The following is a 10,320-nucleotide window of genomic DNA, read 5'->3' on the forward strand; positions in this document are numbered from 1 at the left end:
ACTTTTCTTGGAGTATGCATTGTTTTTCTAGGAAAAAAATGCCTTCTCTATTTTTTTTCTACTTTTCCTGGAATATTTTTTTTTTCTAAGAGAAAATGCCTTCTCCTATCTTTTTTCCTACTTTTCTTGGAATGTGTACTTTTTTCTCTAGGAAAAAATGCCTCCTATATTTTTTTTTCTATTTTTCTTGGAGTATTTTTTTTTTAAGGAGAAAATGCCTTCTCCTATTTTTTTTCCTGCTTTTCCTGGAGTACGTGTTTTTTTTCTAGGAAAAAATGCCTTCTATATTTTTTTTCCTATTTTTTGTGGAGTATGTTTTTTTTTCTTTTTCCTAGGAGAAAATGCCTTCTCCTATTTCTACTTTTTCTGGAGTACATATTTTTTTTCCTAGCTAGAGTTGACTGGGCTCTAAAATGTGTTGAATTCTTTTCCCCCAGCAGGTTAGAGTCGGTTTTTGTTTGCTGTCAGCGATGCGTTTTGCACTCATTTATCTTCTATAGCAAGGGAGTCACCCGCGTCTGAAATGTTTAAGAAGCAGTCGGTGACGTGCGGGTTGTGGGGGGAGCTGGGGATGCCTTGTGAAGTCTTTCCTTGTCTGTTTGTCCTTGGCAGTTCAGTGGAGTCTTCTGGAAAAGTAGAAGCTTGACTGCAAACGCAAATCCTCGACGTTCCCAGCAGGAGAACAAGACTCCCCTGCTGCATCTTCCCAAGAAACACGTGCACCAGGGTGGCGGTGGCCGCGGCGGAATCCAGCCCTGTCCTGCCCACGCCTGTGCTCACGTTGAGACTCTTTGTTTTGACCTTGAGATGCGTTGTGCCCGTTTGCACCATGCTGGGTAGACGAGGGATACTAACGCCGAGTGTTGCACCCCGAGAGGGGAGTTTTGCTCACCCTGTCCGTGGCCGTTAAGGGTTTCCCCGTGGGGTGTGAAAGGCCGATTGTCCATCACAAAGTCATCCCAATACCGACCCCACTGAAGCTCCCCCACCCGGAACTCTGGGCCGTTTACCAATTAACGTGTGAGTTAAACAGAACTGTCCCTGGCAGTGACCCTCGGATATGGTGAGATAAGCGTTTCATTAGTGTCCTCAAAATGTCCTTCATTGGGTAAGATTTTTTTTTCACACCAGACTAATAAAAAAGAAATTAGAAACCAAGTACTTTTTACTTAAATGTCTTATCATGGGCTGACGTTTAAAGAAGGCTGTGGAAACCAGTGGAATGGACCCCGTGGTCCCTTTTCTGGGGCTGCAGGACAAACAATCAACCCATGTGTACCCCCTGCATTTTCGGGATTTTCTTTCTCTGCCTACTTCCCTCCACTGGTCTTAGTACACTGGGGACAAGGACTTCTCAGCATTCAGATACTCCCCTGCATTGCATATTTCTCTGCATGCAGATACTCCACTGAATCCAGATACTCCCTTACATTCAGATACTGCCCTGCATCAGATACTCCTGTAATTCAGGTATTCCTCTGCATTAGATACTTCTCTATATTCAGATAGTCCCCGGCATTCATATACTCCCCTGCATGAGATACCCTCCTGCATCAGATATTACCCTGCATTCAGATACTCCCCTGCATTACATACTTCTCTATATTTAGGTACTCCCCTGAATCAGATGCTTCCTTGCATCCAGATACTCCCCTGAATCAGATACTCCTCCGCAGTTCAGCTACTCCCCTGAATCAGATACTCCTCTGCGTTCAGATACTGCCCTCTTCTTCCATGTGGGTTTTTTGTGGAAATTTGTTAACTGTAATGTCTTTACAAAGTGTCTTAACTGCTTTGGTGTGAGAGCTTGCTTTACCTTTGGGGTAAAACTGCTTTGTGGCTCAGGAGCTCCTGCTATGTTTCCTAACAACTCGAAATGAACCAGAAGCATACTCTTCCTCCTTGACAAAAATGGCTTTGTTTAATTATTTCTGAGCTTTTGTATGAAGAAGTCTTAGTGTCACGGTTTTGAAATCAGGATTAGAAAATTTATGTAGGGGGACGCCGGGGTGGCTCAGTCATTAAGCATCTGCCTTAGGCTCAGGTCATGGTCCTGGGGTCCTGGGATCGAGTCCCGCATCAGGCTCCCTGCTCCCTCTGCCTTCCGCTCTCCCACTTGTGCTCTCCCTCTTTCTCTCTCCGACAAACAAATAAATAAATACAATCTTTTTAAAAAGTCCTGGGATCGAGCCCCGCATCGGGCTCCCTGCTCAGCAGGAAGCCTGCTTCTCCCTCTCCCTTTCCCCCTGCTTGTGTTCCCTCTCTCGCTGTGTCTCTCTCTGTCAAATAAATAAATAAAATCTTTAAAAAAAAATTTATGTAGGCTAGTGGGAGACAGTAACACAGTTAGAGGGTTTAAACCTGGGTCATAATGTATTTAGCCAAACAACATGAGCTGATATTGTACATTTGTCCGAGTGTGTGTGTACATTTATTGTCTGAAGTCAGCTTTGTTAGGATGTGTGTGTGTGTGTGATGATGGGCACTGCCTAATCGTCCTCCATGAAAGTTGTGCAAATTTATGGTGTTCCCAGTGATGTCTCAGCTGTCCTCAAATAGCCCTGCAAACGTTATGGGCCTTGCCAGCCTGTTGAAAACATGGTATCGAATCAACGGTTTTACATTACGTTTCTCTCAACACAGGTGGGATTGGGAATGTGTGTGTGGAAAATCCATGTTTGCTCCATTCTGAATACGCCCTTTGCCCATTTTTACATGCATCATTGTTCCTGCTGTTATTGATCTGTGGGAACTCTTTACATATTAAAGGCACTGCCATTTTTTTTTGACTCTGAAATAGGTAGCCAATAAGCTTTTTCACTTTATTTTTAGCCTCTTAACTGAAGAGATGTTTTCTCCATTCATTTTTATCATTTTTATGTAGTGAAATTACTTAATGGTTTCTGGGCATGCTGTTATACTTAGAAAGACATCAACCTTACTAACATTTTTTTCTTTTAAACATCAGGGGGCAAACGGGTGGCTCAGTCGGTGGAGCATGAGATTCTTGATCTCACAGTTGTGAGTTCAAGCCCCATGTTTGGTGTAGAGATTTACTTAAAAATAAAATCTCTAAAACCGCCCCCAAAACCTCATATTCCGTTCCAACACTTTTATGGTTTGTTTTTTTTTACATTAAAATACTTGATTCCCTAGAGATGCATATTTGTATAGGGATGAGGAAGAGATTCTGCTATGCAATTCCTACCCTCTGCATAGGGTATCATGCTATTATTCCCAAACCATGTCCCGAATATTCCATATATATGTGTAATCATGTAAGAATACCCTTCTTTATGTCTTAAAAAAAAAAAGAGAGAATATCCCTCTTTAGAGCTTTCATCTGGAGTAGGTATTAAATTAAGTGCTTTTTCAGGATCTGTGGGGATGATCATAGGGTTTTCCAGTTTATTCTATGAATATGATGAATTCAATACGATTACATGCATGTTCATACCTAATCTGATGTAGAACCATCATCCTCTTGTCCTTGACTTGGGTCTTATTTGGTGGCGGGCTTGTCGTTTCGTTTAGGGTTATTGCGTCCATATTCAAGAGTGACCTCACTATGTGTTCTTTGTTTGCATGATTTCTGTAGATTCTGATAGACTTTCTTCTTTTCATCCTGAGAAACTGGTTTGGCTGGAGCTACCTGGGCCTGGTGTGTATGTGTGTGTAGAGGGGATAAGTGATTTCGGTCTTTTATTTCTCTCTTAGGGAAACAGAGATTTAAAATTAAAAAAAAAAAAAAGCTTTATTTCCACTTCTTCATTTGAAAATCATCCACGTTTCCAGAGTTTTCAAAATGTCACCATGTAGATTTGAACACAGATTTTCCTTCTAACTGTTCACTGTTCTCCGGGTCTGTGGGGAACTCTATGTCCTTGTGATTTTACACTGTTACTATGTTTCCGGTTTCGGTTCTCAACTAATGGTTGGATGATAAGCTTCACCATTTCTGCGCTTTTCATTCGTGATCCCAGCCGTTGGCGTTCTTTGGGTTTATCTGCCCTCCACGCAGACGCGCCTTGAGTCGAACGGTAATTTCCATGCTTTCTCATCCTTTCTTGTGGAATATTGTAAATATTCCAGGCTCTGGCTTTTTCTCTGAGCTCAAGGGGGGACACGGATCATTCCTATTTCTATTTCCTGGAGAGTCACCATTTCCGGATTGTTTTTCTTTCTTGTTAATTCAGTGGTTTTAAAAGGTTTTTTTTTGTTTGTTTGTTTCATTTTGTTTTTTAATGTCCACGTGATATTTTCGTGTTTTCTGCTTTCTTGGATGTGGTCATCAGTCTCCTGGTTTTATTGCTGTGTGCAACCAGCATGTTGCCTATATCATTTCTACCTTTTTTTTCCCCCTCCAGTGGATAGAAGCTTTTCTTTCTGAGGAAGTTCCCTGAACGTGGAGACACAAGTGGATTCTCGGTGTTGAAGGTATAGAGGACGCGAACGTGAAATCCGCCGTATCAGCTGTCTCTTCAGGCATCTATGTGTGTTCTGCGTGAGCTGTTTAGGCTGAGACAGGGGTGGGTAGCCACGAGTGCCTGACGAGGGGATCGGCGTGCATCGTTCTGCAGCTCAGGGGATGCCCATGTATGGCCAGACATGACTTGTGCACATACCCCGGTTTAGGTCAAGCCGGCTTCCCCGGGGGCTGGCTCCTCCTTTCCTGTTCTGCCCGTCCCCTTCTGTTCTCAGACCCACCGTCCCGGGCACATGGTGGTTTGCAGGGGTAGCAAATGCATCAGCTTCCTCCCTCTCTGCTCCCGGGAGCCAACTTGGCATCCCTGCCCTGCATCTTGCATGCTTACCTGCAGGCGGGAGGAACGTGGTCTGAGGTCTCACTCTGGAGGTTGGCATCCCCCTAGGCAGTTCTGGGCTCCTCTACCTCCCTGTGATTTCTTTGCTGGCTGCACGCATGTCCCCTGAGACCTGCAGCCCTTTGCTTTCTTATTGTTGACCTGGGGCGATTGGAACGGGTGTTTTATATTCTGTGCACGTTTTTGTCCTTATACCCAACTCTATGGGGTCGAGGGAGGCTCTGGACACCCCTTCATCCACGTGGGAGCTCCCCCACCTCAGCAGGTTTGGATGGGGTTTGTTCGGCCCCTTCGTCTGCTGCAAAGGGCCAACGTAAGCAAAAACACTCACGTCTGTCTTGCATGTAGCATGCTTGTGATATTGCACCACCAGCCGCCTCCGTCTGGTTCCAAGATATTTTTGTCACCCCCTCAAAGGAAACTGTCATGTACTGGTTTCCTGGGGCGGCCATAACCGAGCACCACCGATGGGGAGGAGGGGTGCTTAAACCACAGAAGTGTGTTGCCTCTTGGTCCTGGAGACCAGACGTCCGAGACCAAGGTGTGGACAGCCCTGGTCCCTGCTGGAGCCTCCGAGGCACAGTCTGCTCCATGTCTGTGTCCCAGCTCCCGGGAGCTGCTGGAGGTCCTGGGCATCCCTTGGCTGGTCCCACCTCTGCCTCCATGTGTCCATCTTTGTCCAAACGTCCCCCTTTTTATAGGAACAGCTCGCATAGGGTCATGTCCCGCCTGACTCCAGGGTGACCCCATCCTAACCAATTGCATCTACACCCACCCGACATCCAGCAAAGGTCGTATTCTACAGGATTACCGGTGACGACTCCAACGTATGATTTTTGGGGGAGGGGTTGGGGGCCACAGTTCAACTGCATAGCCAGGAAACCACCCATCTGCTTTCTGTCTCTGGATTTGCCTGTTCTGGACAGTTGGGGGACATGGACTCACACACGATGTGGCCCTTGGTGTCTGTTTTCTGTCACCGAATGTAAAATTTTAAAAGTTCATCCACACTGTGGTGTGTGTGTGTGTGTGTGTGTGAGACGTCTGTTCCTTTTCGTGGTCGGGGAAATGGGGAGAAAACGTCTGTCCGAGCGCGTCATCCACCGCTCTTGACTGTCCCACGGGGAGTTTGGGATTGGACATGCAGCTCCTTAAAGCATCACACAGAGACCCACACCCTCCTGTGTGCACCTCAACCTGGTCTGCATCACCAGCATCGCTTTGTAATGATGCTCCGTGTAAAGAACGAAAACCAGAACACCAGACACTCGAGGCACATGCACACGTTTCCAGGTGCCGGAAAAAAAAAATGCAGAAAACGTCAGGATTCATTTCCCCCTTTTAATCTGTTTAGCCTAAATCCAGCTTTTTTTGGCGGGGGGGAGAGGGGGAGTGGTTTACAAACAGATTTCACCGCCACCATTTATTAGTATTTTTTTCTTTCTTGTACACTAAGCCCATTGATCAGACGGGATCAAAGCCTTTTGGAAATGGTGGGTTTGTATTCTTTCCTGGCACGTTGAGGGAGGAAGCCAGCAAGGGTGAGTCAATGTGTGTAGATGGATAAGGGAGGTGTAATCACAGAGCCTTACAGGGAAAATAGGGGAAAAAAAATCCCTGGATTGGCCACCGGCTGTATTTCTTCTGCAGACAGATCCCCAAACAGGAGATGTAAAGAATTTGGCCCTTCTGTAAAATGCCTGTGAAATCAATGATATGTCTTTATCCATATACTTTTTTATTTTGTCTTTTGTGAGGAAAGAGGTAAAAAAAAAAAAAAAAGAAAAGAAAAGAAACAAACAAAAGGGCAAATTTCGCAAAGTCAGATGGAGCTTAAAAGCTCCAGCCCTTGGTTTCCATCCTGGATGGGACCACGGGTCCCAGAGAGGGCAGAGCGGGTAATTACCCTCTTCCCAGCAACTGAGTGCTTCTGCGGCTGATTGCGCTATTCATCTGGTGCGATGGTCCTGCTTTCTTCCCCCATGCGTTCTCCACCTCGGGGCGACCATGGGGAAGCCGGGCTCTGTGTCCTGGAAATTGCTCTCAAGGTGAGTGCCTGCATTTTTTCACTCAGGTCAGCCTATCGGGGAGGACTGATGGGCACTTTGGAAATGCATTCGGTTCCGCTCCAACTCTAACATTATGTCCGAATTCAAATGCTGATGGAAAGGAGGGGGAACCCGCAACAACGCAAAAGAAGTACAAGTCGTGCCAGGGGTGATGGTCCGCTGATACGTAGCATGTGGGGGCTTGGGGGGTTATTTCCGAGCTAGAAGAAAAATGTTTATGCCTAGTCAGTACCTTTTTGTTCTTTTCTTTCAAAGAAAGGAACTTCTATGAATGTCCCGTTCCTGCTGTGACAAAGAATCACCAATCAGGTGCCTTAAACCACAGGAATTCATCCTTTCCCAGCTCTGGAGACCAGACGTCTGAGATCCAGGCAGGGCAGGGCCACGGAGATCCAGGCGGGGCAGGACCACCAAGATCCAGGCGGGGCAGGGCCGCTGAGATCCAGGCGGGGCAAGGTCATGCTCCCTCCTGAAGCTCTTGGGGAGGGTCCTTCCTGCCTCTTCCAGCTTCTGGGGCTCCACGTGTTCCTGGGTTTGTGGCCACGTCCCTCCCATCTCTACCTCCATCCTCACGTGGCTTCTCCTGTGTGTGTGTGTCTCTCCTCATTCTTTGGTGTCTTCCGATGTTGGATTTAGGGCCCACCTGGATCATTCATGTGATGATCCTGTTGTCTGGACCCACCCGGGTCATTTTAACGAATTACATTTGCAGTAACCCTGTTTCCAAGTAAGGTTCCATTTTGAGTTCCTGGCTGTTGGGACCATAACATATCTTTTTGAAGAGACACAACTCAGCCGAAAACACCGATCTGTGTATCTCCCAAGGGCAGGGTGCCTGTTGAGTTAGCTCTGTCACCAAGCACGTCATTGCCAAACAGTTGATGGGTGACAGACTGGAGTCTTGGAGATGTGAAGAATACTCATGAAACCAGGGAAACAGACACCCTCCTTACTCACTGGAAAGCCAAGCCCTCCCGAGCAAGAGTTTTCTCTTGACGCCAAGCGCCAGACGTCACTCTTGGCTTCGCTCTTTCATTTTGGGGTCAACCCGATGCACTCTGGACCGAAAACAGATGGTTGGATGGCCACCTCTATTCCCTTTGCCAGCCACCTTCATCCGATTTCCCCTCAGTTTAACTTAACAGGTGATTTTTGAACGCATGCTTTGGGCCAGCAATCAACAGGGCAGGTTAAGGAGGGATGAGTCTTGGACTCAGGCTGCCTGGATTTAAATTTTTTTTAAGATTTATTTATTTATTTGAGAGAGAGAGAAAGAAGGAGCAGGTGGAGGTGTAGAGGGAGAGAAAGAATCTCTAGCAGACTCCCCCCTGAGCAGGAAGCCCCACACGGGGCTCGATGTGATGACCCTGAGATCATGACCTGAGCCCGAAATCAAGAGTCAGACACTCAACCGACTTAGCCACCCGGGTGCCCCCAGCCTGCCTGGTTTTGAATCCTAGCTCTGCCATATGCTAGTGACTGAAGTTTCTCCAGATCCACAGAAGAGTATTTTGAAGGTCCATTTGTGATTGAATATGGGCGCCATGTTTCCACTGGTTCCCTCTCTAAAGAATGCTTGAAACGACCTTACCCCATGACCGTTAAACTTGCCCACCTCTGCCGATGTCACCTCCCCCAGCATGACATTAATGCCTTTTGTGACCTCCTTGCGTCAAATTCAGCCCCTTCTGTAACTCATCTCCTGGCCATTCCTGGGCTTCTCTTCCCAAGAGGTCCCCATCTCCACCCTCCCCTGATTACACATGCAATGTGGTCCCCCCAGCCTGCAGAACTGAAATCCTTATACAGCATTCAGGACTAGCAAAATCAAGACATGGCCGGTGGTCATTTTAATCCTCAACGGGCCCAGCACAGACCTTATTATCGAAGACCAGACTCAAGAGCACAGAAGAGGTCCACACATCCTGCTTTGCTCACCCGGAATGTTCTCCCTTCCCTTTCTCTCCATCAAATTTGTACTTGTGCTTGAAGGCCCAACTCAGATGTTTCATGGTCCTGACTGTTTTTGGGGGAAGGAACAGCCGTAAGATAACTTTCAATAGGTCCTGCTCCTCCACTCCACACGGTCATTAGCTCCCTTTGCTGCGGCACAAAATGAGACACAAAATACAATGGGCCTTGTGCTACTTTCAACATTGGCTGTGGCATATTTCAATTTGGAATATGGACTCTCCACAAACAGAGAGTCAGACAAAGTCCATACATATCGGGGCAAATGCATTCTCTATTCTGATGCCCCACAAAGCATTGAATGGGTCCCAGTGTCAACCGTACAACACCATTGACCTCTAAATGCCACACCCCCATCCCTACATGGACAAGTAATGGTTTAGCGGAGAAAGTATCATCTGTAGGATGTACAGAATATCATGAGTTCTCTATCAGATGCTGTCACATCGACACGAGCTAAGTCACACTCTACGTCAACAAGGAACGAGGCAAATAGTGGCTACTCTTCACCTCTAGAGCACTCATCCTAGTTGGCACGGTCATCCGTTTGGGCTGGTAGGACAAGATGCCAAGGACAGGACAGCTCAAACAATAGACATTTACTTCTCACTATCCTGGAGGCTGGGTGTCTGAGATCCAGGTGGGGCAGAAGCTGGGAGTCTGAGATCCAGGCAGGGCCGAGGCTGGTTCCTCCTGAGGCCTCTCTCCTTGAGATATAGACACAGTGTTCTCCCCGTGTTCTCACGTGGTGTCTCTTCCTCTTCTTATAAAGACACAAATCCCATCATGGTGCCCACCATCATGACCTGATCTCAATGTAATCACTCCGAAAGGGCCCACCTCCAATCCCACCCCATTGGAAGATAGGGCCGCAACATATGAGTCTTGGGGGGATGTAAACCTTCAGTCTGTAACAGTTGGTGGTATGCACAGCACCCCCTAGAGTTGTCCCCCACAGTCGCCTTGGGCTCCTTGTTTCCTACTGAGTACGTTTACCCCACACCTTCCTCTGCCCAAACGCTCTGTCCCTGCCATCTTATGTCCTTCCTACTCAGCTTTTGAAATCATCTATCTAGAGGTTACCACCCTCTCTAGAAGCCCACGCCCGGCTGAGTTCAGACCCTGCCAGGTCTGACAAGGACTAGCAAAATCAAGACATGGCCGGTGGTCATTTTAATCCTCAACGGGCCCAGCATAGACCTTATTATCGAAGACCAGACTCAAGAGCACAGAAGAGGACCACACATCCTGCTTTGCTCACCCGGAATGTTCTCCCTTCCCTTTCTCTCCATCAAATTTGTGGCCTCTGTGTGCTTCCCTGCATTATGTAATGTCACACTGCCATCATCTGGTTTAACTTTCGATGTCCCCTCCCTTTGTAAACAACGATTCGTTCTTCACCCCCGCAACCCCGGCACCTAGCCTGGGCCTGGCTCGGAACAGACGTGCGTCCACAG

General features: G+C 47.2%; 1 protein-coding gene across 1 annotated transcript in view; it reads left to right on the plus strand.

The window, feature by feature from the left end:
• Positions 1 to 1,906, plus strand: part of CD99 (CD99 molecule (Xg blood group)) — a 32,691-nt gene extending 30,785 nt beyond the window's left edge. The window contains exon 10 of the mRNA XM_035029655.1: positions 613 to 1,906. Within this exon, the coding sequence (XP_034885546.1) occupies positions 613 to 638 (26 nt within the window). The 3' untranslated portion in view covers positions 639 to 1,906. The remainder of the gene's footprint in view (positions 1 to 612) is intronic.
• Positions 1,907 to 10,320: the final 8,414 nt, after the last annotated feature.

Source organism: Mirounga leonina, unplaced genomic scaffold (assembly GCF_011800145.1).
Source record: "Mirounga leonina isolate KUSES-001 unplaced genomic scaffold, KU_Mleo_1.0 Mir_268, whole genome shotgun sequence".
NCBI classification, from domain to species: domain Eukaryota; kingdom Metazoa; phylum Chordata; class Mammalia; order Carnivora; family Phocidae; genus Mirounga; species Mirounga leonina.